The sequence below is a fragment of the Schistocerca gregaria genome, unplaced genomic scaffold (genome assembly GCF_023897955.1).
Source record: "Schistocerca gregaria isolate iqSchGreg1 unplaced genomic scaffold, iqSchGreg1.2 ptg000808l, whole genome shotgun sequence".
Lineage (NCBI taxonomy): Eukaryota > Metazoa > Arthropoda > Insecta > Orthoptera > Acrididae > Schistocerca > Schistocerca gregaria.
Window position 1 is genome coordinate 205,408 of NW_026062176.1, and position 27,823 is coordinate 233,230.

The 27,823-nt window shown below is 42.1% G+C and overlaps 7 protein-coding genes, 1 long non-coding RNA gene and 1 other non-coding gene across 11 annotated transcripts; 6 read left to right on the forward strand and 3 right to left on the reverse strand.

Annotated features, from left to right (window-relative positions):
• The first annotated feature begins 772 nt into the window (after positions 1–772).
• On the forward strand, positions 773–3,063 carry LOC126322421 (transport and Golgi organization 2 homolog). Of its 2 annotated transcripts, XM_049994347.1 has the most exons (3): positions 773–1,060; positions 1,164–1,344; positions 1,411–3,063. In XM_049994347.1, the coding sequence occupies exons 1-3, from the start codon at positions 823–825 to the stop codon at positions 2,015–2,017; spliced, it is 1,026 nt and encodes a 341-aa protein (XP_049850304.1). In that variant the 5' UTR covers positions 773–822; the 3' UTR covers positions 2,018–3,063. The 2 variants fall into 2 exon arrangements, with proteins under 2 accessions (XP_049850304.1, XP_049850305.1); XM_049994348.1 differs by having other exon boundaries at positions 777–1,344; positions 1,411–2,031.
• Positions 3,064–5,376: 2,313 nt separating this feature from the next.
• LOC126322396 (AP-1 complex subunit mu-like) lies at positions 5,377–7,803 on the forward strand. The gene is made up of 4 exons (XM_049994317.1): positions 5,377–5,585; positions 5,755–5,825; positions 5,975–6,105; positions 6,715–7,803. Exons 1-4 carry the CDS (start codon positions 5,390–5,392, stop codon positions 7,601–7,603), a joined length of 1,287 nt encoding a protein of 428 aa, XP_049850274.1. The 5' UTR covers positions 5,377–5,389; the 3' UTR covers positions 7,604–7,803.
• Positions 7,804–10,937: 3,134 nt separating this feature from the next.
• On the forward strand, positions 10,938–11,819 carry LOC126322398 (uncharacterized). The gene is made up of 5 exons (XR_007558989.1): positions 10,938–11,026; positions 11,124–11,150; positions 11,376–11,465; positions 11,528–11,591; positions 11,723–11,819. It is a non-coding gene; the product is annotated as an uncharacterized LOC126322398 (long non-coding RNA).
• Positions 11,820–11,823: 4 nt separating this feature from the next.
• On the reverse strand, positions 11,824–12,952 carry LOC126322397 (60S ribosomal protein L19-like). The gene is made up of 4 exons (XM_049994319.1): positions 12,929–12,952; positions 12,585–12,637; positions 12,451–12,517; positions 11,824–12,371 (listed from the first exon to the last, which is right to left on the reverse strand). The coding sequence occupies exons 2-4, from the start codon at positions 12,627–12,629 to the stop codon at positions 11,887–11,889; spliced, it is 597 nt and encodes a 198-aa protein (XP_049850276.1). The 5' UTR covers positions 12,630–12,637; positions 12,929–12,952; the 3' UTR covers positions 11,824–11,886.
• A 274-nt stretch (positions 12,953–13,226) lies between these two features.
• Positions 13,227–13,298, forward strand: Trnaq-cug (transfer RNA glutamine (anticodon CUG)). Its single transcript has one exon. It is a non-coding gene; the product is annotated as a tRNA-Gln (tRNA).
• Positions 13,299–13,397: 99 nt separating this feature from the next.
• Positions 13,398–15,850, forward strand: LOC126322424 (uncharacterized). Of its 2 annotated transcripts, XR_007558993.1 has the most exons (3): positions 13,398–13,693; positions 13,757–15,636; positions 15,714–15,762. XR_007558993.1 is itself a non-coding variant. In XM_049994359.1 (2 exons), exons 1-2 carry the CDS (start codon positions 13,597–13,599, stop codon positions 15,565–15,567), a joined length of 1,908 nt encoding a protein of 635 aa, XP_049850316.1. In that variant the 5' UTR covers positions 13,398–13,596; the 3' UTR covers positions 15,568–15,850. The 2 variants fall into 2 exon arrangements, 1 of the variants encoding a protein (XP_049850316.1); XM_049994359.1 differs by having other exon boundaries at positions 13,757–15,850.
• Positions 15,851–15,912: 62 nt separating this feature from the next.
• LOC126322425 (vacuolar protein-sorting-associated protein 36-like) lies at positions 15,913–18,169 on the reverse strand. Its single transcript, XM_049994360.1, has 3 exons — positions 17,721–18,169; positions 16,999–17,610; positions 15,913–16,815 (listed from the first exon to the last, which is right to left on the reverse strand). The coding sequence occupies exons 2-3, from the start codon at positions 17,458–17,460 to the stop codon at positions 15,955–15,957; spliced, it is 1,323 nt and encodes a 440-aa protein (XP_049850317.1). The 5' UTR covers positions 17,461–17,610; positions 17,721–18,169; the 3' UTR covers positions 15,913–15,954.
• Positions 18,170–22,260: 4,091 nt separating this feature from the next.
• On the reverse strand, positions 22,261–23,642 carry LOC126322420 (uncharacterized). The gene is made up of 4 exons (XM_049994346.1): positions 23,476–23,642; positions 23,167–23,378; positions 22,863–23,007; positions 22,261–22,707 (listed from the first exon to the last, which is right to left on the reverse strand). Exons 1-4 carry the CDS (start codon positions 23,621–23,623, stop codon positions 22,475–22,477), a joined length of 738 nt encoding a protein of 245 aa, XP_049850303.1. The 5' UTR covers positions 23,624–23,642; the 3' UTR covers positions 22,261–22,474.
• Positions 23,643–25,072: 1,430 nt separating this feature from the next.
• Positions 25,073–27,822, forward strand: LOC126322417 (proteoglycan 4-like). Its single transcript, XM_049994342.1, has 4 exons — positions 25,073–25,213; positions 25,410–25,819; positions 25,882–27,277; positions 27,323–27,822. Exons 3-4 carry the CDS (start codon positions 25,934–25,936, stop codon positions 27,533–27,535), a joined length of 1,557 nt encoding a protein of 518 aa, XP_049850299.1. The 5' UTR covers positions 25,073–25,213; positions 25,410–25,819; positions 25,882–25,933; the 3' UTR covers positions 27,536–27,822.
• The last annotated feature ends 1 nt before the right edge of the window (position 27,823 follows it).

Sequence of the window (27,823 nt, forward strand, 5' to 3'; positions counted from 1 at the left end):
GCCAGCAATTCTCGCGTTAGCGCTCTTCACAGAGCGCGAGATTCGCCACCTTGTTCAGTGCGCGTTCCACCGGCGGGCCCCAACGCTCGCACGTGTACTTTTTTTGAATGTTGTGTATACCTGTGTACCTCGTCGCCGATTGCAAAACTTGGTCGTTGCACCCCCCTCCTTTCTGTGCACTCGGAGTGAGCATCTACCGTCCCCTCCCTTTCTTCGCGATATTTTTACCTCGATGATTTAACAAGCTGTACCCAGCAGGTGCTGCCCTCGTGTACGCGAGAAAAAAACCAACTGTACCACTGGTTAGCGCATCACCATCATCAGCTTTGCGCTCGTCGCCGAGGGCGTAGCCATTTTTTTGACCTGATTTCTAGCACGGCACCTCTGGCCCTTCCATCTGCTGGCCGGCTAGGCGCGTCCTGCTCGAAACCCCAAAACTCGTGGTAGACGGCACTTCATTCGAGAGCCACGTGCTCGCCCCGATTGAATCGAAATGGCGCGCTTTATTGCAGAAAACAGCCGCGACGCGGCCGCCAAACTCGCAAAGACGGCAGCAGTGAAACGCCTTCTACCCGCCTTTCATGCCCTTTTTGGTATATAGCACAAAAAACGACTTGTACGAAAGCACCGCGAAACTGGCTCGCGTCGCGGAACGTGGCAAAGCAACACCAATGAAATTATTTTCATCTTGGCGCACACATAAACCTCACTATCTACGATAAACGTCCAAAAAAGACAATTCATTTTTTAGAATAACGAGGATTTTGAATTGGCATTATTTTGCAGTGGCAACTGTATTGTTGTCTTGGTTTCAAAGGTGAAATGTGTATCGTGTTCATAGATCTAAGGAACAACACCGATTACAAATGCGTCCTCTTGTCGAACCGAGATCAGATGCTATGCCGTCCTACGCGGGAAACCCAGTTTTGGACACCCGACGGTCTCCTTTCTCTGAGTCAGGATAACCACGGACTATGCATAGACGACAGCTCCGTGAGGCAAAAGTGTTCTAAACTGGTATCCAAGAACCAGAGTACAGAAACGCCACGTATACTTGCAGGTACGAGATGGGTTTGCGAGTTCACGCGTATGTGCTTGCCGCCACCGACTGAGGAACGAAGACGCTCTGGGCAAGTGCTTGACTGACGCTGCGTGAACACCAGGGGTCGATATGGTCTGTTGTGGTACATGGCTGGGCATGTCAACGAGCGGAAGACTCTCTCTCCTGACGAACCGCATCGAATTGCTCGAAGAATGTGATTCAAGTAAAAAACCTCATGGTCTGCATCACCAGAAGGAGGAGGATTGCATCAGCAGGGGCAATCTACCAGTTGAATTCTTATGGTTCCGTTGACAAATGATGACAATAGTTATGTATTTTCGATTTTTGTACTAACTTTTTTTTTTCAGTGGAGATTCAGAGCCTGCTGAGTTTTTGAAACAGCTCGACAATAGCCCTAGGAATTATCGACACTATAACCTAATAGTGGGCAACGGTGTAGACGATCTTCAATTCTATAGCGACGCAATGCCCAACCGCATCGTAAAACTGGAACGTGGAAAAATACACGGTCTGTCTAATGCATCGCTGAACACGCCTTCATTTAAGGTGGAAAAGGGCAAAAAAATGTTAGAGAACATGAGGTTTCCGGACCCAGACAAGATGGCAGCGGCCGCGTCTCAGTGTACAGATAACCGTCCTTCTGTGGAGTGTCGCTCGCTTTTTCGTTCCATGTTCGAAATTTTGCGGGATAGTGAGAAGCAGCCCTGCTCAGAAGACCATCCCTGTTCACACGAGTATTTGTGCTCGAGCATTTACGTGGAACGCCACGTGGTTCCACCAGCCAACGAGTCCGATAAAAGGACGGACGCAGAGAGAGTGTATGGAACACGTTCTTCAGCAATCATTTTGGTGGATCGAAAAGATCGAGTGACCTTCTACGAGAGTGGGTTCGAATATGGTGCAAAAAATAAGTGGATGGACCAAGTGTTTCATTGGAAGTTGCAACCTATGTGAAAAAGCGTTTTGCTACTGTGCAAACGTTTATCTGCTGTCTGATAAAGCGCGGTTGTCTGAGAAATCAACGCCGTACATGGAAAAAAAAAGGTCCAAGGTATTTTGTCAAACCTGGTGTAAATTTGGGACCTTCCTTGAGCATAGCGCACAGAGACCATGGGGCTCATAGACTGGCAAATAACTGTCGAACTTAACGAAGAGTGTGGGGGACAAGGCAGCTTTTAGGGCTCATATAGAGAGATTTGACTAAAAATTTTTGTAACTTTAATCTACAGCTCTTGCTCTGGTGGCTTATATAAGATGTGGTAATTTGGCGTAGCAGAGACTCTGGAACAGAGATTAACTAACCTGATAGGAGAACGTCCTGGACTGATCGAATGAGGGGGACGTGCTACCAGCTATTCCATAAGTGATTCTCCGGGTGACATTCATGAATGAGCTTGGGTTAGCTAAGTCGATGGTTCCACTTCCTAAGACTTGGATCGTGTTTTTCCCGTCAAAAGAGGGAGCTGAAATTGCGGCCGTAAAACTTTTACGTTTTTCTGCAGGGTTTATCTCGATAGTATGGGTGTACTCGAGGGCACTGCTGTTGATGGGAACGCTGCTTTCGACTGTAATAGTTCGGACGCTCTGGTTGAAGGTGTCATTGGAACCGAAGCTGATCTGTGGTGGCGAGCTGTAAGTGGGTGGTTTAACAGACGTGTACATTACTTTTCTAGGTGATTTCGCTTGACCCGCAGCATCAGGAATGGTGATAAAGTTGTCTGGATCGTTTATGTTTATAGACAAATCTACTGGTTGCGCTAGAAAGGTGATTCTTATTTGTTGTTTAGCTCTGATGTGCCAAGTAGAAAAGCCTAGGTCGGCGACCAGAGCTTTGATGCGATAATCACTGTGCGTCTTGGTGTTCTCCTTCAACGAGAACCCGTTGACGGTTTTACTCGCGATCAGTCCTATTTGGCCATTTTCGTCAACATGCTCGAGAAGAATGGTGACGGATGACAACATAGCAGATTCAGGAATGTAGACATTAAGATTGACGTGGACGCCACCCTGCAGTTCAATATCGCGATCAGTTGTCAGAGTGATGCTACGATGCGTCAGCGGGCATTGAAGATAGCTTGTGTCCTCGTCATATTTCCAGTAGTTGTTCAGGGTCAGAGTATTCTCAGACGTTTCGAGAGGCACTATTTCTTCAGAATTGATAAATGTACAACTCGAATAAGGAGATAGGGAAATTGAGCTAGCTTCACTAGCTCTCGACAGACAATACTTAATTGGACGAGTTGGCCATTGTACATAGTTCCAGGAGCCGCCAAGGTCCTCGTTAGAGGATGACTGTTTTCTTCGACCAAAGATGGTCAGGTCAGGTTCTATGACATAGACTGGATAGTGGGCAATGTCGGCTTTAACGAAATCGATGGTGTCAAGTCTAGAGTCAAATCTTAGAATGAAGTCGTCGTAGTCATCTATCCAATCTTGTCCGAAGGGTCCAACGATAAGCTTGATCTTTAGAGAATCAATATTCACTCTTTCAAAGATCTTATCAGTGGGGGACTCTTTATGCCGAGCGTGAAATGCATCAAAATGCTCTTGAACCTTGAGGTAAAATCGAGCAGTGTCTTCGATGCCAATATCATGCATTCCCTGAAGGATGTAGACAGGACAGTAAATGCGACTGCAGTCCAGCGAGTCCAATATGTTTGTGGACTGGAACTCAGATCTGATAGATTTAGAAAAGCAGTTTTCCATGACAGTCTGGTGATTCAGCAGACCATCTGCGATGGAAGCTACCTCAGTCTCGGTGATTTCATTCTTACTGAGTTGGGACACAACGGAGCCGAAAAATGTGGGTATAATCTTGTTCAGGGGTTCATGAGCTCCGAAAGTAGAGAAACTCTCAATATGGCATGGGTCGAAGATTGGGTTTAGGAGCAAGATAGCCCTGACATTATGACTCAATTCAGTGGCCAATTTGGCAGCAAGACCGCCAGACAAGCCATGTCCAAAAACACCTACGTTCCCATCACAAAACCATCTCTTGCGGATGTCTTCGATTACTTCCATCGCATCCATGACATTTCTTTCACCAAAAATATCAGTTTCAGGTAGCCCACCGCTATCAATATGTCCACGAATGCCAACGTGAACGAAAACGATACCTTTTTTAGCAAAGTATGTGCTGGTTTTATAGCTAGAATTAAACCTTTCACCGTTATAAGATGAAAGATCGAAATGCAAAATAGTCGGATATTTTCTCTTGGAATCTGTTGGTGAAGTTATTGTCCCAACCAAGATCGTGCCATCTTTCAATTTGAACTCGACCTTCTCTGATTCCGTTTTGAAGACTCGGCTCTTAACCTGGGCATCTAATACCAGGCTCGCGATGTAAATAGATACGAGCAGGGCTGCGCTCAAAAAAGAAATATAAATTGTCCATGGAAGAAATTTTGTACACTTCGCATCACATTCACTCAGAGTTGGCCTCCTCATGGTTCCTATGTGTGTTCGCTACTCGTGTGTATGTCTAAACGTAAGCAGTACCAAGGTCTATCTAAAAAATAAGCCGTCTATGGGATGTATCTGTCTGAAGTTTTCTGCTATCTAGGGAAAGTACACGTATAATTTGCGGCGGTACAAATGTAATATTTTTTCGATCAATAATAAGTCTCAGTCAACGCGGCTTTAAACGCCAAGACCGTATCACGATTAATACGTTATTTGACGTACATATAGCGCCAACGACGACAAAAAGACATACGACAAAAATGAGTAGAAGATAATGGAAATGTGTAAAAATGTCAATTTTTTATTAGGGGCTAGTGAGCTGACAAAACACAACTCAATAATTTCTCAATTACAACAATTGACGTCAACTGACGAGATTATAAAAGTGTTCTGTCCCGAGGCATTTTGCCCAAGCGCCATTTTGTGGTTGAAATGCATGTCTAGAACATCCGCGGCTTTATCCTAAGATGCAATCAATACGCCTTAGCGCTGTAGTGACCCTCGACACCATAATTACCGTTCACGGTCAAAGTGTAACGCTTAGGGTTCTAGTTTTTTGTTCGAGGACGCGCCTCCTTTCTCTAAGCAGGGACCGCATGTCATTGCTTGAAGAGGGGCTTTGAGGCTCAGCTGCACAAACCTAACATTGAATTCTTTTTTAGGAACTGTCTGGAACATTATTTTCCTAGCTGTTCGTTATGATACTGTGTATTAAGGATAATAAGTGGAAACCGAAGCAGAAGAGGTCTTTTTTATGTTTACTGAGCAATTCTAAAGGAATATATGTGTATTGGTTCTGATTACGTTGCTTTTTTTTTTCTATGGCTGATTATGTTTCAACCTGCGATTAGTTTTTTTTATTAGATGCCTATATCTACCCTGTATCTGCTAGATTCTAAAGGTAAAGCGATTATTTCTCGCGATTACCGTGGAGACACTTCACCCGAATGCCTTGAGAATTTTGTTTCCTATATATCAGATGCTCAAGAAGCTGATTTGAAGCCGATATTTGAAAAAGACGGCGTTAGCTATATTTTTATCAAACATAATGACATTTTTGGTGCGTACAAAGGAAGAGGGTGTGGCGATATTGCTATTGAAAAAGGAGTAAAAGAAGAACAGGACTACAAATGGGCGCTAGAACTTTCAAAAACACTGTCGTTACCTTGGTTTATTGAGGCAGGGAGGAGGAGAAGCAAAAAAAGGGTTTTTAACTTTGGATTTTGAAGTATTGGCCGTTGTAACTAGACCTAGTTCAGATGCAACCGTGATTTTGTCATTTCTATACAAATTGATCGAGGTACAAAATTTTATCGATAATTGAAAGGGGTCGATTAGAGGTAATAGATAACTAGGCGTGCATTTGGCTGTAGTATGATCAAAGAGATGTGAGGAAAACGTCGACCTAACATAAGATGGCTGCTTGTCTGAATGCTTTTGCTTTTAAAGGTTTTAAGGGAGTATTTTACAGAGGTTGTAGAAGAAAGCATAAGAAACAATTTTGTTATCATATACGAGCTACTAGATGAAATGCTCAACTTTGGATACCCTCAGGTGACAGAGGCTGCGTTGTTAAAAAAGTACGCATGTAGAAGTGTGTCACGAAGTGTATACAACTTATGTGTGGGAAAAATAGCAGCGCCTCTGTGTGTGAACGTGCATGTCTCCTGTTATATACGTTGAGCAGAGGGGTAAGAAGAGGAGAAAAAGTTAGTACGCGCGCGCTTTTCTCTTGGTTGGGTAGTGCCACGAAAGGGATTAGGTCTATGTTTGAAGAGTGTGTGAAATTTTTAAAGGTTTGCTGCTGTGCGTTATGTGCGCGGTTGAGGATATACTAGGTAGACAGAGGGGGGATGATGATGGTTAGTTGACATTTTGGAGCTGTAAGAGAGATTCACGTATATGCATTTGTGTGTTTTTGGTGACGTTTATGAGTTGCATTTTTTGAAGGTACAGTTTTTGCTGTTTTGCGTGGGTGTGATTCTGATACTACGTCTCGATGAACGCGAAGTGAAGAAACATGCGCCGATTTCAGATACCACACGCTTCGCACGAGTGCGCTTCATATACCGATTCGACCGGCAGCAGAACTTCTGGAATAGACACCGGCTATCAGATGTGATCTGTATGGACTCTGTGCGCATGCACAGAGAATGCGTACCGGAGTTATTGACCGTCGTTTTTTTAAGGTACATAACCCAGAAGAGCCACCATTTATCTAAAGCAAGGGTACGAGTGCCGAAGGAAGTTATGGATCGAGTGTCATGGAGACCAGAAGATGTCTCTTATTCGAAAAATGAGGTGTATTTGGATGTGGTGGAGAAGGTGAATTTGCTGGTATCGGCGAGTGGAGCAATTCTTCATTCAGAGATTTTTGGACAAATTTTGGTTCGCTGCCTTTTATCTGGTATGCCGGAACTTCGGCTGGGGCTGAATGATAGAATTCAGCTTGAGAATCATGGAAACAAGCAGACGAACGGCATAGAGGACCCCCAGGCGATCGAAATTGAAGATGTGAAATTTCATCGATGCGTTCGTTTCTCTAAGATAGGGAATGACCGAACGATTAGCTTTATTCCCCCAGATGGGAGCTTTGAGCTAATGTCTTACAGACTTTCCACAAACGTTCGCCCTATTATATGGATTGAGACCGTCATAGATGCGCACGCCCATTCCAGGATCGATTACCTAGTCAAGCTTAAATCTCAGTTCAGATCCAAAAGTATGGCCCACAACGTGATAATTGATATTCCGGTTCCATCGAATGCTGATTCACCTACCTTCAAGTCCACTATTGGGACGGTGTGCTACAGGCCAGAAAAAAACGTCGTCACTTGGTCCATCAAGATGCTTCTCGGAGGCAACGAGTACATGATGAGGGCGCACCTCGGGCTGTCCTTCGAATCAGAAGTCCAAGGTATCAACTCTTCTATTAATGTTAAGTTCGAAATTCCTTACTATTCTATTAGTGGACTGCAAGTTAAGTTTTTGAGGATCCTGGAAAAAAGCGGCTACCCTGCTTTCCCTTGGGTTCGATACATTACCAAAAATGGAGACTACCAGATTCGCATAGCATGAAACAATATTATACACATCTATATTAAGAAAAAGGCCTTGCGTTTCAAGGACATTTTTTTCAGGTCACAATGCAAAGCGGCCGAAATATATCGATGATGTTTATATTTACAATACATATGACATACACACAGGTATTGCATACAACATCCATACAAAGGCGATGTTTATAGCCTGTCTGTATGGATATCCGAAACACAGATTCACAACATTCGTAGCGGTTTGCGCATGTGTACAAGAAGTGTCAGCGTGCTCTCCGTGTATCAAAGAGCGTTGCGCGTCGGTTTTGCTTCAGTGTGTCCTTGTATACAAGGCGATGTGCGCGCGCTACATGTTCGCCGTTATAATTTTTGTTTGTTTGAGGGGCGCACACCTCTTTTGCATTGGCAGTTGACGTTTTTTCTGTCAGTTCTTTCTGTCCTTTTGACCGAGCCTTTGATTAAATTAGTGTTTTCACTCTCGTCGTCTATTTTCTTTCCGACTGCACATTTTCTGAGTTTGGTTTTGTTCTATGGCGCCCGTTCGTCGCCGTAAGTCTCTTTGGTCTAGATTCCAGGAAAGGCCGCGGGTTCAGGTCACACTTAACAAAGCTGCACTTCTATTTGACAATCTTCTCGCCAAACAAACTGGTAAAATTCAGTTTTGGCTACATGAAAACGTCTGCTTACGGTGACCTGCGGTTGCCAACAACACGAGCGCTACCAGGAGTCGCACTGTTTAATTTCCCATTGGGGCTTCAACTACACCGCACACTCACTATATCTCGACATGTCGGATACACGCCGCAGTCCACGACCTGCTTTTCAAGGTAACATTGCTCAATTTGAACTGGTTTTCGCAACGCCGAGAGCACATCGGCCCACAAATGTGCTCAAATTGAATGCTATTTTGTCACGCTACGTTGTATCCCGCGCTCCGACCGCACGTCTGCTCTCTCTGTCGCGCCCCCTACGGACGTCTCATGACCCAACTCTAGAGGTCATAAATTCCGTCGAGAAAGAGCTTCTACTTCAGCGATACAGGCCTCGATCAATTTCTCGGGTACGAAAAAGACCCAGGAGACTCGCCGCAGGGAATGTAGACCTCTGCGGCGGGGCTACGCTAAGACTAGCTCGTAAAAAGAATCGCTTACGAGGCACACACGTTCAAAATATTTCTATACAACGATCCCATTGCTTAAGGGGGAACAAACAAGAATACAGCTACTATATGTCAAACTTGTCAAATGGCCTTGCGTTCGTTCTCCGCCTAGCATAGCTGCCGAACGTTGCCGTCACTCATGGTCCGTACCACTGAAAGTCACATGGATTCATAGGCCTGAAAACGTACTGACAGAGTGTAGGACAACACTTTTCAACCGAAATATCCAAACGGTAATGAACCCTAAGTTCGATGGTACGCAATATCCAATAATTCCTCCATCAAACCTCAGCGCGACGAGCCTGTTTATTTGCTTTATGTCCATAGCTAAGAATTTCGCAATATAACCTGCATGTATTACTCACTTTTTCCCACACAGCACTCCCTTCACTTTAATGATCTCGGTACAGCCGTCCATCTGCTATGAAATGACAGACGAGCATTTTTGTGTCAACAAAATTTAACGTTCGAATTCTCCTAGAATCGCGGGATTGGGCCTTTATACGTCAGGAATTGCTCTACGTTGCGAGCCCTTTAAAGGACAGCACCAAGTTCGTGCAGTAAGCACGTCTTCACATCCAAATAGCTACCTTACCATCTTGGTAGCACGATGCCATCACAGTCGAAAGAACTGGGTGGTGGACGACACCTAGACACACATCGTCCTTTTTACATTCGCTCATGCGCAGTGTCTTGATAACCCTGGATGTTGCTCTGCACAGCGCATATACCTTGCCGGTTGTGCTGCCGGTACTTAAAATCTCTCCATCTTTTGAAACGTCAAATCTGATTTTGTACCCTAACGTGCTGAATTCAGCTGAAATTTTTCTTTTGAGCTTGTACGGCGCCTTCGATGAAAACTGGGCAATGTATCCCGCTGTGCATTGCCCCAAAAAGCAGTCGTCTTTCGGATGCTTCAGAAGAAAGGTACAGGGGTAGGGTTCGGTAAAAATTCCGTTCGAAAGTGCAATGCCAGCATTCCAATCCCAGACGACGATTGACATATCGAATGCGCCTCGGTCGGCTGGACTACAGCAAGTCACCAACTTGGATGGGCTCAGAAATTCCATTGAAAATAGCTCTCCTGGGATTTTTTCTATTCTTCGTACAAATTTACCACCACTCAAACTGTGTTTTGACACGTTCGGTAGTGGCTCTCTTATATCCCATGCTAGCACTGACCCACTCATCATGCCCGCTGCCAGAACTGATTCATTGTCCGGTTGTTGATACACGGAGACAACGCATGAGTCCAATGCCCAATTCACCAACTCTTTTCCGGTTTCGATATCTGTTTTGACCAGATGGTTGTCATAACCACCTGATAAAATGCTCCGTCCATCCGCGCCCCACTTCGCATCGCAGACTGATTTTTGATGCGCATGAAGAATAAAGGACTTAGACTTTGAGCGAAAGGGGTCCCAAAGAATCACTGATCCGTCAGCTGCAGCTGACAACAAAAGAGCGCCATCAAGAGGTGACCATTGTATACAGTTGACGGATGATATCAGTGACGAGGTCCGGTGCTCGAATTTCATGAGCAGGTGGTTAGGTGCTTGAAATGCTTTGGCTTTTACGTTTTTAGCTTTTCTGATCACATCCGGCTCGCTCAGGAAATCCCCGTAGACAGCCTGTCTTTCCGAATCCCAGAGAGATGTGATTCGAACGCGTGAAGTAGATGCATGCTGTTCCGTAAGAGTAGGATCAATCGAGTTCGGAGCAGCTGGTTTAGCCTCCCTAGATCTCTCGTATACCCTTCTCTTGCTGATATAGGCGCCCGGAACGAGTTCGACATCCGGCAGAGTAGGAATAGGTGGCAGAGACAATGGGAGAGCGACCTGCTCAAAGGGTGATTTTTCGGTCGTTAAGTGAAGCTTTTTTTGACAATTTGGTACAGAATCCTTATCCTCTTTTCTTTTGCGGGACGCATAGCGTGGATCTACCAGGGACATGGTTTTTTTCGGATTTGATTTTGCTGATGTGTATAAGGCTTGCTTTTCTCGCAGGATGTGTCAAACATTGTACCAGTCCGCGCGCGACGCAAGCTGGGTCACTTCTCTGGGTTCAGAAGAATCGCATTAATTGCGCAGTAGGGTTTTTGGTAGCGTGTGGACTTTCAGAAAAATAAATGAATGGAAGGGGATGCAGACGCAGAGTTGAAGTTTTTTTTTCAGCAGTTTTAATTTCTCAGCAAACGGATCGGGGGACAGCCTCGGGTATTAATTTGTGCAGAACTAGAGATATCGAGGATATATCCAGCGTTGTTCGAAAACGAGGTTCCAACAGGTTTTTCTACATAAAAAAACATTTGCAATGTTTTATTGTCCTATCGTACTAATCATTGTTTTTATTTGCTTCTTCACATTCGCCCAATCTGAGCTAGATCAAAAAAAGAATGCAAAATAAGATTGTATGTACATTTTACGACGCATGGATGCAAAAAGTTCATCTGCCTATCAAAGCTGTCATCAGAAAGCTTTCGACCAGGGGTAGCCTGTTGGCTACGAGGACTGTAACTTGGCGTACTCTTCGGAGAGAGAGAGAGAACTGTATATTTTTGTTCAAATCAATTCACACAGTGCCAATGATGTGACACCTTAATGCTGCTCCTGTCTGACTAATCGACGTTGTAAAGCCGTCCAAGAGTGATCAGATGCAAGCACGCAAGCTCAAAAACAAACATTTTGGAAACAAAATGACGAAGCGCGGAATTATGCAAAAATTGGTACGCTTGGTTAAAAAACATCAATTTTCATAAGTTGTTTCCTTATATTGTGTTGGTATTAGAAAGAGAAGGAAACCCTAGGGAAATACATTGTTGGGTTGCTACTCTTCGTTGTCATAGGCTCCGGTATGAAAAACGACGACCAGAATTTTGGTAATTTTTGACGCTTAACCGTTTTTCTTTTTGGATTCAAAAAATTGTCCGGATACACCTGTCCTACATTCCTGTACTACCAACTACGTACAATCATCCTCTAGCCCTGATAGAACTAGTGATTCGCATCTAGCAAGATTGAAATTTTGCCCGAATCACCTGCGTAAACTGTCTACCCTTAGTCAAAACAATACATCAAATGAATGTAAACTAAGTGTATATGATACATCTCGCGTAGTTATACCGTCCACGGGTAGGTTTTAGTATTTTACTGATTGTCACCTTGGTCAGATATAACTTTTTTTGCTTTTTGGATCAACTCAGCTGTCACCTCTTGTTTTTTGATTCGGTTTTCTCGTATTTCTTTCGATCTCTTTGTCACGACCTTGGCTTGTTCTTCAAGCGTCTTGAGTTTCAGGGAATCTTCTTTAAATTTATAGATACCCTCGATTAGTAGTCTCTTGTTCTTGAAAACATTTCCTTTGACTTTCATATAGAAATTATGGTAGACATGTTTATCGATTTTTTTTTGTGCGCGGAATTTCTTGAGAAGGCGTCTCAATACGCGGATTCGACGCATCCAAACCAGCTTTTCGGGCATACGAGCGTTCGCAGTACCGTGGCGCCTACCGAGTCCTCTGTGACGACCACGACATCTGGCTTCGTGTCTCTTCCTGATTCGTTCACGAGAGCGGATTACGACAGGCTGTTTGATGATCAGGCCGTTTCTGTAGAGTTTTCGAATACTCGCTCCTAAAAGAGTTGCACAAGAGAATTGATCAAAAACCTTTTCTAAAGTATGATAGCCATAGACCCCGATTTAAAAACGTACGAGAGTTTGCTAATGAAATCTCGCTTATTTCATTGGGATCGAGCCAAACTCGATTTTTTCCGCATCGCTAAAGGTGATGGTTAATTAATTTCACGCGGTGAGTAGGCATATCGACAGGGGAAAAAAATACGCACTAAGACCGAGGCCGCCAAACGTCTCTGTAGTTTTAAAGAAACCATTTGATAGCCTAGCAAAACAGCTTGTCAATAACGTATATTGCATAAAAAAGCATTATTTACATTAAAAAAATTGAACGTGAATGAGCAAACCGCGGGGAAAAACTTGTATCGGACTTCTTCTTCCCAACAAAGCACATCGCTTTTCCCTGGCATCGACCGATTTGCTAAACCGTGCTTAGCAGATATTCGCTTATTTTCGTTCCGAAAGGTGCAGGACTGTCTATGTGAATTCGATTGCAACATCAAAAAGCGATCGCCCTAACCCGGTGGGAGTCAAACCTTTCGCATATTGGACGTACAAGAAGTAGAGCGGAGGATGGCGATTGAGGGCTGCAAATTTTATTTTTTTTGTGTCTCGGCTCGACAGAGATCGATACAAAGTTGCAAAAAAAAATTTTCTAATAACTAAGAGAGAATTCGGCTGCGGCGTATTCAAGGTCATTCTATCATCAAGACGCGCGAAAAGGGTATTTTCACCAGGGTCAGAGGGTTTCAAAATGTTTAGAGTCAGTTTGATGTGGTTTGTTTTCTTGACTGAAACACGACCTATATCGTATTTTTTTTGATGTTAATAGCAGCGTAATACATTGTTTCATAGGTCCTATGGTGTAATGGTTAGCACAAGAGATTCTGGTTCTCTAGATCTGGGTTCGACTCCCGGTAGGACCTATTCTTTTTTTTTTTAAATCAATGATTATCTGCTTTTCGTTCGAGGATTTCTTTCATCTGGTCTTAAATGCTGCTTTTTAGAAGTACACTGTCCAGATGCGCTCCTATATCTCAGCCTTTGTCCTCGGCGCGAAATGCTTCTCAAACCTCAATATCACCCCTCTACCAGGTGAATGTCTGCATTGGCGATGGCTCTCGATCTTGCGTCCCTTCCGCGTGTTCTCCGATTCGGACAAATTTGCGACACGTTGAACTTCGAGGGAGCCTCCGTTCGCCGCCCCAATTTTGGAATACGCCGATGTATCCATACACAACCAGTGCACTATCTGGCAGAAAGAAGGCGAGCAAAGTCAAAAAGAAAGACAGTAGACGTGTAGCGGTGGCTAAAAAGCCTAGTATGTTTTTTTTTTTTTTCCTTTTTTTGACCTGGTTTGACTGACATGCGCGAATTGAGGAAGGTTCGAAGGTGGAAGACGACGCACCTTGCTTTGACTCGCCGGAGGATTTACCGCTGGTATCGAATCGTGTCGAATTAACTGAAAGTGGTGGATCTATGGTGTCAGAGGCAACTCTTCCTCCTGTAGACTTAGGTCTCAATTCATATAGTCGAAAAGTCCTCTCACGACCGTCTATCGATATGATTTCAGCGTATATGGAGGAGGCGCATGCGCAAGATGGACCCGAGGCGCTGAACCGTCTGAAACACAAAGCTTCTGTAAAAGTATCAAAGTCTTTTATCGAACAGGAAGACGTGACAGTACGGCGTATTCGCGACATCTTGGTGATGCCGGTGTTAGGCCCTCCACTTCGAAAGATCGAACGTTCGGTGGATTTACCGCCTGACTTGAACGACTATTTTGAGAAATATCCCCGTACGCATCACTCTTACAACGCGCTAATTTGGAAGCTTTCTCAGCGAGGGAATTACTCCGAGGCCAAGCGTATGTTAGAGAGCATGAAGGAGCACAATTTGAAGCCCAACATTCAGAACTATACGTCTCTCTTGCTTGGCTGTCGAAAGACCAAAGATACGAAGGAGATGGAAAGTTTGCTAAACCAGATGCGCTCAGAGGGTCTCGAGCTTGACCAATATGTTTTTGGAACCGTTGTGGACATATGCGTCGAATCAGGCGCCCTAGATAAAGCTTTCGAATATGTCAATACGTTCAAACAACTTCAAATTAAGCCAAATGCTGAAGTTTTTACCTCTCTAATTAAGGGCTGCATTCGCGATAATGACATTGATCGAGCATGGAAAGTCTACCACCACATGCGTACATGGCACTGCGAACCCGACGAAATTACGATTGCTCTTATGATTTATGCCTGCGCTCGACGTTCAGAAACTGAAAAAGCTATGCAACTGTACCGAGAAATGAAATCGATGGGAATCCGACCCACTGGGTCGACCTACGACTCCTTGCTTTATGCCTGCCTTCGTCGTCGCGACTATTACTCGCAGGCATTTGAAATTTTGAAGCAAATGAAGTCAGAGGGTGTTCAACCAGATGCCAAAACCCTGTCCTCCGTTCTTGGCGTATGTGCCAAAGGCGGAGACGTGCCAACCGCTGAACTTCTTTTTGACGAAATCATCGAACTCCCAGGCGGATCTAACAGCGAATACCCGTACGCCTACATGATTGAAGCCTACAGTATGGCACACAGAATACCCTCCGAAAAAGAAAATTTCAAAAAATACTTATCCAAAGGAGAATTGGTTTTTGAACGCATGTTGTCCGCCGGCGTCAAACCAACTTCACATTCTCTCAACATGCGCCTACTTCTTTACACGAAACCCTGTTTTCTAAATCGAGCCGTAGAGTGGAAAAACTCGTTTAGAAAAGTCTATCACGTAGAACCCAATGTGTACACCTACAACTTATTAATCGCCATGTACGCACAGGCTCACCGCATGGAAATTGCCCTGGACCAGTTCCATTTAATGAAGGCAGAAGGGCTGACCCCGCAATTTACCACCTACCAAGAGCTAATCAAGGGCTGCACTAAAAACCACATGTACAATACGGGCATGAAAATTTTGAGAGAAATGAAAAAAAACGATATTCAGCTGCTACCCGAGTATCCATTTATCATGAACTTTCGAAGGCTGCTAGTGAGGACGCCTCATCTGATAAGAGAAATCGACAAGCTCACAGGAAAAGCCTATCGATATGTTCCACCATGGAGAAAGCCAGGGAGATCAAGAAAAATAGTCTATGGCCGACAGCTTTCCAAGGAGGAGCGAAAGCGGTCCCCATTATATGGCTAGATGTCCTCGAAAACCATGATCAAAAAAGGCCTGTCCCGTTCTCCGAATCCTGTCGTCTACACAAAAAACGTATGTGTGCAAAGAGGGGCACTGACTCACACTTTGACTCTGAGAGATATGCTATGTATACCTGCGTCCTAAGATAGATTGCAAACAGAAAATACGGGGTGGAACAAGACGTCGCGTACACTTCGTCACTTAGCAAACTGAATTATTCAATCTTATCAGTACAGAATAAATCGGCATACAAAGTTGTATCGTACAATCAATTGATGCACAAAAAGATTGTAAACATTGTCCTGCAATATTCACTTATATAACATTCATTTCAAATTTATTCACAATTGATGAAATGCTTCTCTACCGGTTGTTGAGTTGACGGCTCAATCATGTCTTTTTAAAATTCCACGGATGCAAAAAAATATTTTTCCAGAACAACAATCCTTCTAGTGATTCATCCCTGCACGCTAATTCATTTTTCTCCGCTTCTAGCAGCAAATGCTTACTGATAGGCAATGGAACGCACTGAAAAATAGAAAATTGCATAGCTGTCATGGGTCCGCTTTCTTCGAGCAAAGTCGCAATTTCTTGTAACATAACTTTTCCATCGTATTTTGAAGATACAATTGCCATCAAATTTCCTGTCATTTCAATCAAACTTGCGCGCAAGTTTAATTTTTTTAACCTTTTGCAGGCTTCTAGAAGTTCATCTGGAGACACCAACGCCGTTCCTCTGGCTCGATTCAGAAGGCAATATAAGTCAGTGAGAGTTATAAATTGTCTGTCAATGTGCAAGCTTTTGTTGCTGGGTTGTTTGGCTAGTTCCTCGCTTAGTCTAGAGTCAAGAAAATTTAGATACAAGTCATTTTCTTGAGTAAAAACATTTTTTGCCAAAAATTCATCAATTTCTCGTGCGAGTTCGTCATAATATAAATCCCAATCCCCGTATCTATGACTCGTGACCGGGTTTCGAATTCCCATCTTCTGCATCACTTGATATTGAAATTCAAAATCTTCGTTCTTTCCTAAGTTATTTACAACGAAGTCCGATGCAAACTTATTGGCGATAGCTGTCATTTCGGCCGCTTTCTCGAACAAAGAATCTAGGCTTTTAAATGCTTCTTGCATAGAGGAACCGATGTCTTCATTTTTTTTCTCGATCAGTCTAGTTATTCCTTGAACTCCTGCATCGGAAGTCGAAAAAGTTGATTTGGAAATATTCAAACCAGATCCTTTTGGATGTTGAAGCTTTAAGAGTACATTTTTCAGTTTTTGATCAAAAGTAGTAATACTCAAAGGACATTTTAAATATCATTTAGTTTGATTAAACACTACTGAATTTGTCATATCATAGACAAGCTAGCCGTGCCTGCATTAAGAAATAGAAATATCCGGTGCACTATGGTAATTATCAGAATGTACATCACATACCCAATGCCTTTTCTCTATCTGCTTTGACAATGCCCGTACAAATCTGTTTAGTTGATTTGATTGAAAAATAATGGTCACAGGGTAATGGGCATCTGTATCTGTAGGATCAAAGAGATATAAAAGCAATGTTGAATTTTTTCCGAGAACCAGTGAATTTGGAGCATTAAAATGGTGAATGCGCTCAAGCTGAATCGTCCAATGCCTTGGATGAACTAGTGGATCATTGACTGAAGGCATCTCTCGAAAAAAAATGCGGAGATTGGTTAGATAAATGACGAAGTTCCCAGAAATTCCAGAAATTTTGTCTTCAACAACACAAGTGGTTACCAGTTGCTCTATTTCATTTTTTTTGAGTTCCAATCTATTTGATTCTTTAGGAAAGAATGGCTCCATGTTCCCTATCTGTGAAACTGGATAGATGAACTTAGAGATGATATAATTGCCAAATACTAGACAAGACATTATTATTTGTCAGCGGAGCTACCAAAAATTGGACGAGTCTAAGAACATGCATTAAATAGTGATGAAAGTGCTTGCCTTTTATGTCTGATATTGTTGTGTGTGGACAGTAATAGTGTATGTTACATGTAAAACAGAAAAATATGTACAGATCTGTTTTAGAAAAAATGCAGGTAGGACAGAAAGTTAGAAACATCGAACAGCTTTATTGGACATAGCAAAGCTTGTTCCGAAACATTGCCTAGTCGATTCGTTGTACGTACAAAGTAATATGCAGTTCTGATTTATGTCAACTTTCATCCATCGAGAATTGTATGTGAAAATGACCAGGCCGTTCTTAAAATAATATTTTTTGCCGGCGCACCTTTACAAAAACCGGCATGTACCACTACTACTATACTAGCAGACAGCTAAGCTTCAAACCTGTGCATATTTTACTAAAGCCTAGAAATTTTTGTCTATTATTTGGTATTTGTATCTAAGTCCACTGTTGAGGTGATGTACCCGAAGATAGGTAAACTTTTTAAAAAAATTACGCCATTTGTGTAGATAAACACGCAAAAGCGACGTTTTCTGAATCCATCATAATCATTGCTTATTTTCCAATTGTGGATCCTCTGGTTTCGACTCTATGTTTGCCGTTCTCGTGGCTGGTCAACTAGTCCAGACGGACTATATTCAAGTCGGGGAAATGCAGTACTCCTTTTCTTTGCAAGATGCACACAACCTTCATCACTTAGCGGTATTCTTGACAGGAACCGCACCGTTGGCAGCGGATACAGGATGTATCGTGTACTTTAGTTTACCGCCTTACGAAGACTGGCAAGTACTGGGATATATCACAAATGAAAAACCTAGCGCAATTTTTGCAGTGAAGCACCCAAAAGACGTAGATTCTAAGTCGATTGTTCAGTACCAAGGCGGCTGGGAATACGCTCAACAGGTACCGTTTTAACGTTTTCGTATAGCCCGCTCTATTGAACCAAAAATAACAGGCGAGCGAAGCTGAAGAGAAGGGTGTGGCTCTGAAATTGACTTTTTCTCAGCCGATTTCAATTCACTAATTCGTTTTTTAGAGTCAAAATTGCGCGCAGATCGGAATAGAAATAGTAGCCTTGACTTCTATCCAGCACATGTTTGGGGATAAAAATGTATCTACTTCCACAGTCAAAACTATAGCATCCTATTGCGAAAAAATGCTCCAACAATTCTTCAATTATGGGCAAAGCTTCGTTGTCGATATTGTGGTCGATCCTGCGACCAACAAAACCGAGGCCGTTATTCCTGCGAGAGTGTTTGAGAATTGGTACATCCAGTTCCTAGAGAAGCTAAAACGAAACCCTTATTTTTGGAGAGACTGACCGTGATCTTCATTCGAAAAGAAATATACAATCATTTTGAAGCCAATTTGCGTAAGTTTTAGTATAAAACATCTGTGTTTCTTTTCACGCTCTCCGTCCAGAATATTTTCGAATCAAATTGAGAAAGGACACATCCAAGCCACTTGCTTGCTGCATAGTTATATGCTAAAAAATAACAAGCATAAAACTTTAAAAATATTTAGTTTGATCTGGATGAAATCCGCATTCTCCACTTATTAAAATTCGCAACACTTTTGACAAAATTGTTTAACGCCGACACTTCGACACTTTTTCTACATCCCACTATAGTGAGCCATTTACTGTCCTATCCTTCTATACAAAATGATAACTTAGATCAATTTTTACGAAATTTTTATCAGGCGCTATTTACAAGACATTTTCGTCATTTTTTTTCTATATTTACTTCTTTGTATATACTCGTATATAACAATTACGCCTTGTTGTAATAGAGATGTATATTATTTTTTTTTGAAAACATTGTCATTTCTATTCATAACTTTTTTTCTAATATTTTCTATCAGTCATAACGTAAAAATTAGCGTTCTGATTATTAACAGGCATCTCTATAGATTTCGCATATCATATTTTCTCTGGAAGATGCATGCCATTTTTCCTTTTCATACGCTTTTAGTCACGATTTTGGCTATGATATAGCGCAGTGTGCATTCCTCTAGCGTGAACTCGAAATTTTAGAATATTGAAGGCTTTGAAAGCGTTTCGAATTATCTAGTTTTCATTTACAACTTCGACGGTGTTATTTTTCCAGTGGATGAGGGTTGAGATTTACATCACATTCATCAGTATACTGCGGTGCCTGGTCGGAAGATGAATGAGCCTTGCTTGCTGCTGCTGCTAGTTCTGTCGTCTCCTTTTCCGGTGCTTGGATGAGGAACTTCCCATGTGCGAAAGTGCAGCCAGGAATATTGCAGGTGCTTCCATTTCTGCATGGCCTTGCATGACTAAACGTACAAAACTTGTTCTTGCACGCAGCCCCAAATCTGCAGGCTTCAATTGGATGACTGAAGACGCATCTAGGAGTCGTACAAGAAAAACCATTTTTGCACAGCGGTGCAGTGTTCGGCATTGGGTACATAGGTGGCATATAGTTGGGTCGTGAATAGTGCAAAAGGGGCATTCCGCGCCTCTTGTGCAGAATGCACCGAATTTGCATGGAATAGTTGGATGTATGTACATGCAAGCCTGCCCTAAAGGGCAATTAGGAATTTTCGGGCAGTTTTCTGTTGGATGATAATATTGGCAATTTTTCGTTAGTGCACGCTGGAAAAAATTTACATTTTACTGGAAAATCTTTTTTTTCCGATAGGGATGGATCGTCAGATGCTTGTTCATTTTCTTCACGTGCCCGTTCACTATGATCAGCACCATGTGATTTATAGTGAAGTGATTTAGTGTGTCCATAGTTTCGACCACCATTTTTAAATTTTTCCGATCCAGGTTCACATCTGTCTCCTCCGTATTGTTGTGAGGCTTTTCCATGTCGATATCTAAATTTAGATTCCTTGACTAGTTCCTGTCTCTACTTTTCCCTTCAATGCCTGTACCCTTTTTCTTCTCCTGAAGGGCCTTTAGTCGTGCATCAACGTTCGCCTTTAGCTTCTCTTTCCGACTCATTCCGGTCTTCTCAAACTTCTTGTCAATTTCTTTATCCATAGACTGTTGTGCAATTCCTGTGATCTCGTCTCTTAGCATCATGGATAAAGCCCTCTTCCTGAAAATCTTCCTTTACGGCCTCTTTTTCTATCGGCGACCTTTTTCGTTTCATCGACTCGTCTGTTTCTTTCAGCTGATCATCTTGGACACTTTGTCCCTCTATATCATCATTGACTAAGCACTCTTCTTCATTCACCTCATTTATACGCGAACTCTTTCTCCCTTTTCTGACAAATTCGATTGCACCATCTCGTCGATCAGATCGTATAGTCCTATCTACAAAGTACCGAGTGTCTTCTCCTAGAATTTCGGATAGCTCCTGACACATTCCATCCCGGTCTTTCCCATACAAGAGAACCGCTTCGACGTAGTCCTTCAGCGAAGCCGCAAAAAAACACAAAAGGTGAGTATGCAAATTGTAACTATGTATGCATAGGATGTAGTTTCTCTACCATGCATGCATGTATGTTCAATTTCAGCCCCCACCTGTTTTCCGCACCACACAAAAAACTGTTGCATTAAATCCTAATCCTATATCAATTTCTCTACCAACACACCGTCTCTCGTATTCTATACCTACGAGTTCATCCAACACGCCCTCTCTAATTTGAAACACAACATACCATTAACGAGTCGACATCTTCATGGTTGGCAAAGTGAGAGGCTTCCCTTCGCAACTGTTCACGGAGTTCAGTGCTAAGAGAACTGTAACACTCATACTTCAGTAAAAAAGAGTGCAAATAAAGTCTATTAAGCGATATAATAATGCGTTAAATATCGAGTTTTTTTTCTCTAAAAAAAATGCAGCTCTAACTCCAATCGCAATACTCTTTCATCATCAATTCTTTTGCCTTCATTTCTTCCAGCAACCATTTAATTGCGACCCTTTATAATCATGGAGATTTTTTTGAACAAATATTTAATCTCTCCTGTGTTGAAATTTATAGATCAGAGTACTATGCTTATCAAAAAATGCAGCAAACCCGAATAAACGAGGTACAACAGCTCTCCAATAGATAACATGACAAAAGATACAAACTCTTATGACTCTGTCTGAATTCGTTATACGTGCACACATAATATACACTTTTTTTCTGTCATGACCTGGTACCAATTTTCTAGATTTTTTGGTATATCTCAGCAGAGCTTGATATATTGTATATTTTTGCTGTAACGTGATCCAAAATGAAATATCTTCCGCTGTCCTGTCCTTCTGTTTCGTATTTGCCGCTGTTGACACACATTATTTTGCATATCGGTCATTCTTACTGTTTTTTTTGCTATTTTCTATAAAGAGCTTCAGAAAAATTACCATGTCTACTGCAGTTGGCTTTTTGGTGATGGGGGCTTACTGGTTTTATAGTAAAACTAGTTTTCATTTCTATCAATAGTATTCTCATTGGTAGATAAGCTATCTTGTACCTAAAATAAATGCGCGTGAATATACTGTAGAATTACTATGTCTATATCTACAGAGGAGAACGTCTTTTTAACCAGAAACTAGTTGATACACAAAGCCATCAAAATCCATAAACATGTCAATACTTAAAAAGGTCGTGCATGGACTAAAAGTTTGGCAATACAATCATTTTTATTGTTATCCGCAGTCACATTCAATACGTTCTAGAAGTGTTGATTTAAAGCGGCATGAGATCGTATTTTTTCCTTCACAAATGTATGTCTTAAATCATAATGAAACAACTATTGGGGACAGATTGTGATTGGAAACACTAACACACGCGAGACAGATTCTTCATAGATTCATAGACATCAGGAATACAGGAATTAAGGCAAGCATAGTATAAAATTCAGCTTGCAGAACAAAAGCTTTGTCTTTTTTTAGCAACATCTGTTCAAAGCGTTCATGCGCATATGACCTCGCTGGTTGCTTGTTTTTTTTTTTGAATATGTCGTTCTTTTATGAGTCTTTATGAAATTGATAGTCAAGCGATTCGCATTTTTTTTCACTCGTCGTTCAGTTTCTCAAACGAGGCTTGGTCAGTTAGATCGTTGGCTGTCTCATTTTTTGGAGACTCCTGTATCTCGTCTGCATTAGAGTTACTAGTGCTATTACTTTGCATTTTTGGGATGCTTTCTTCAGAACGAGGTAGGAAATACAATTTGGGCTCGGCTTTAGTGAACATGAATCCGTCAGAGACCAATCTGTTATGCTCTTCAGTCCTGAATTTGTTGAGCGCTATTAAAAAGGTGAGTGAAACTGCAAGCAAGTTTTGAAACAATACACGCATTTTTTTTGCTTAAGAAGGCAACCGTAGTTCGAATTTTCCAGATTTTTTCGCTCTGTATGTCTGCTTTTTTTTTACGGTGGACAACTATGGCTTTTTGGCGTACACTCTTCGAGGGTTGGCATTCTAGATGGGAAGGCATCGTGCTCATCTACAAATTCGACTGTGAGGGTACGCGCACCGGGCGTGGATGGCCATTTGGTGTTGTGAATACTTTGCTTGGCCTTTTCTGCTGCGGCTTCTGTTTCATACTAAACAAAAAAAGTTAGTCCTTTCGTTTACTTAGGATACAGACGCTATACATACAGTAAAAAAGAAAAAATGAAAGATAAAAATATTGTTTTTTTGTAGTGACCTTTTCTTTCATATGATATAGATGATAGTGAAGTACTTATTTTATTAACACATACCACAGCATAGCACTCTGACATGATACTGTCAATTTTGAAGTCGAGGATTTCCCCATTGCCTGCTTCCACCAGCATATCTTTCAGATCGGTAATTTTAAAAGGCCTCACTAGTCCCGTTACCTTTATAGTTGTCGTCGGAATGTCGGAGATTGGGCATACATCAGGTGCATTCGTGGCGGTTACTTTGTTCGCGGAGAATTGAGTCTCATTTTCTGCGTATACAAAAAAATTAGTTTTTATAATTTTGTTATTTGAACAACGAACAAAGAGGAAAACGACCTTTCGTTGTATCTAAAAACTACTACGTACTTTTTTTGCTATTCGGTGATAAACTCGGTGGGTTTTGATTGCTTTTTGAGGATCGTTGGTAATCACGACTAGAGTATGCTGCCCCATTGGCGTTAGCACCGTCTAAGTACGAAGTTTGACTGTGATTGCTTTTTACTGACTGCTTCATAAGAGATGTAAACCGGCATAAAAGAAATCAGCTGCGTGGACAGGCCGGTTATTGGTAAGTGTACTTGTAAACGAATTTGAACAGAAGGTGAACGAGGTAAAGTTTGGTTTTTAGGTAGACAATAAGAATGCAAAAAAAGTTTGAATTTATTAGGGGTGGAATTTAAGCTGTATGTATCCCTCTGTTTTAAAAATTTTCAGTTTATTTCCATTTTCAGGCATCATATGACTGACCATACTGAAAAGTAGAAAGAAAGTTTTAAAATATTCTAGTAATAACACGGTTTTGAGCTGCATTTTGGTGTATATGTGTATCTGTACATGGCCTTCTTTCTCTGATTTAGAGCTTGTCTATGATTGATAAACCATAACATGTCAATGCTTAACTTAAGTCAGCTTTCTGAGGTTATTGATGGGCATTTGGCGGAGGCAGATGTACCACTGTATGAATGTGTGGCTAGCTATTTTCGGGATTATTGGGTATTATGCGTGATGTATATAAAAAATTTTGTACTAAATGTAACGTGTCTAGTCCTAGGGATAGCGAAGAGTGGTCGCTGGAATACGCAAGGGACGCAATTCGCGCGCGTGGATATCTTGGTGAGCTTCCGCAGTGGTTGGAACAGACAGGGTTACACGGCGAAGAAGAGCGAAATGTACAGTGTTGTTTAAGGATGCTGTACTTTTTCATTAACCGACTGGATCGCGTAAAAGGGCACGGTTATTCAGGGGGAGAGAATATGCAGAAGGAGCGAAATATTGGCACGCAGCTGGATGAAAAAAATCAAAACATAGATTTTCAGACATATGTTGATCGCCTGGAAAACGATCGAGAACAGCTGCTGCAGGCGAACAGTCGATTAGTCGAGAAGATCAAGAAGACCAAGCACAAGTGCAAAATTCTTCAATATCAGGTTCAAGTCTCTGAATTGGATCATGACAAAGAATCGAAGCAGAATTTTATTAGACAAGACATATTAAAAAAACGTGTGGCAGAATTAGAGAAGCAAATTTCCAACTATAGCCATTTGCTAAGGAGGGAGAAATACGAAAAAGAGGCGCTGAGGGGAAAGTGCCAAGCGCTACTGTCGAAGATAGGCTGCAAAGGAGACGAGCTCGAGTGAGTTGGGAGGCATAGTCTCTGGTAATTTTTGAAATGACAAAGGGAATAATATTTAAAGTGAATGACAGCGAAAATATATCTACGAAGATAGCCGTCTGGAGAAAAATATCGAGCATGCTTAGTGGGATGGTATGGATAGCGGAGAAAGGGATTAGTAGGAGGCGAGGACATTTTCTCTCGGGGTTAGAAGGACAAAGTTTATAAATTCTGTCGTCAGTAAATTATGTATTTTTGCATTTTTTTTTATCTTGGTATTATTTTTTCCTCGAGTGTACAAAAAAATAGAGAAGTAGAGGGAAGAAAAAAAAGAGGGATCACATTAAGATGACAAGCGTCCGCGAAGAGGGTTCACATGACGAGGCGCGAGTTCTTCCTGCGGAAGATAAAGCATTGGCTAGGGATGCGACATTGGCTTCTTGTTCATCAGGAGATGATGTTTCTATAGATAAGAGGGTTGATTTAAAGCAAGTATGTATTCTTGTTTTACTTCTCCTCCATCCGATTATCGGTATTTTTAAATTCCCATGAAAGATGAACATTTATCTTACCGTTTGGGCCGGTTTCTGTTTGTTCCTCGCGCTTCAGCTGTGGAGTTTTTTCCATGTCGTTTGGCCGCGGTTAAGATGAGGTGAGTTTTAGACTTGTTCTGATTCTTTTTTTTTAGATTTCGAATGCCGCCAGAGCTCTGAAACGTCACACTGAACTTGTCAACAAAAAGCTATCCGGGCAACTCTTTAGAAAGGACGTGTATGTTTTACTGCAAATCGTGCTTAACAAGATTCCATCCAAAGCGTTTTGGTATCCTCGAGTAGTTCCATTGGTTCATCCTATTGCCGACAGTCAAGTTGAGATCTGTCTCTTTGTTAAAGACGCAAAATCTGTCAAGGAACAAATCAAGCTACAGAATGTGCCCAATGTCAAGAAGGTAATTGGAGTTTCTAAACTCGCGACCCACTATGATCGATATGAAGCCAGAAGGAAGTTGGCGTCCAGCTATGATTTGTTTCTTGTTCAAAAAAAGGTTGCCAAGTTGATCCCTAAGCTTCTTGGCAAATCTTTTTTGAGAGTGAAAAGGTACGTTGAGAAAAAGCTATCAAATCGGAAGGAAAGACGAGATTCTAAAAACCTTTTTTTAGATTTCCAATTGTTATTCTTACGCGAGAATCGGACCTTTATAAGGAAGTAGTTATGGCTCGTGACTCTACTTCCTTCCAACTATCTTCTGGGCCAATGCAAACAATCAAAATTGGTTTGACTTCCTTCACCGAAGACCAGATTTGTGCGAACTTTCTCAAATGCATCAATCCGATCGTTCAATTAATCCCGGGCCATTGGAACAATATTAAGCAAATGTGTCTCCGTACACACCATTCTCCCTCGTTGCCTTTTTTCACCCAACTGAACCTGTCTTTTCTTTCAAATCCCCACCTTGTCGACGACGCCAATCTCTCTACAGGAGACAATTCGCTCTTGGAAATCAGCCTCGATAGCGGAGTATCTCGGAAACGCACTATCCAATACAGTCCAGCAGACGCCGTTGGTGTTTCTATCATTAAGAAAAAAGCATCCAACACCGGCATCTATGTTGTTAAGAAAGAACTCGATCCTTTCTCTTCCATCATTGAAGATTATCTTCGAGAAGAACATTTGGCCGACGAAGATTCCTTCGGCGACCAAAAGCCCACCCATCAATCTCCGCAGACACTCAGCCCTTCTCATAATTCAACGTCTTTGTCATATTCATCTCTGACCCCAGAAAAATCACAAACTAATTTTGAACAAAGCGCACTGTCAAATGACCACGATAATCCCAAAACCCCAAAAAACTCCAAAAAATCTCCTGGAGCAGTCGAACCTCCTAAACAAATCAGCGCATCCGATCCCCCTATTGCTGAAAAACAGGTCGAAACACCTATCAAGTCCCAATCTGCTACCCCTAGAAAACAGGTCGAAACACCTACCAAATCCCCATCTGTCACCCCTAAAAAACAGGTCGAAACGCCTGTCAAGTCCCAACCTGCTACCCCTAGAAAACAGACTGAAACACCTATCAAGTCCCAATCTGCTACCCCTGAAAAACAGGTTGAAACACCTACCAAACCCCCATCTGTCACCCCTAAAAAACAGGTCGAAACACCTATCAAGTCCCAATCTGCTACCCCTAGAAAACAGACTGAAACACCTACCAAATCCCCATCTGTCACCCCTAAAAAACAGGTCGAAACGCCTGTCAAGTCCCAACCTGCTACCCCTAGAAAACAGACTGAAACACCTATCAATTCCCAATCTGCTACCCCTAAAAAACAGGTCGAAACACCTACCAAATCCCCATCTGTCACCTCTAAAAAACAGGTCGAAACACCTATCAAGTCCCAACCTGCTACCCCTAGAAAACAGACTGAAACACCTACCAAATCCCCATCTGTCACCCCTAAAAAACAGATCGAAACACCTGTCAAGTCCCCATTTGTTACTTCCAAAAAACAGAACGAAACACCTACCAAATCCCCATCTGTCACCCCTAAAAAACAGGTCGAAACACCTATCAATTCCCAATCTGCTACCCCTAAAAAACAGGTCGAAACACCTACCAAATCCCCATCTGTCACCCCTAAAAAACAGAACGAAACACCTACCAAATCCCCATCTGTCACCTCTAAAAAACAGGCCGAAACACCCGTCAAATCTCCATCCGCTACCTCTAAGAACCAAACTAAATCACCAGTCAAGTGCTCTTCAATTTTCAAAAAACATATCAAAGCCTTAAACAAAGCCTTACCCAAAAACTAGACCCAGAACGCTCGCTTTTGCTGTCCCCTTCTCTATCGTAAATCTCAATCTGGATTCGGTTAATTCTAGGCTATAATTTCTATTCAATTATCCAGGCCACAATAAACCTGTCTGCGCTTCAAAACTCTCTTGTATCGTGTTCAACAGAGAACACTATCAATTCATCGGACATTTCCTCGGAATTTGACTTTCCTATTTTTTTGTTCAATCCGTTCAGTCAGCTCCAGGTAACGACTGCATCTACAAGGCTTTGGTACGATTTCAAAATAAAGTGTGCCAATTTTCAAT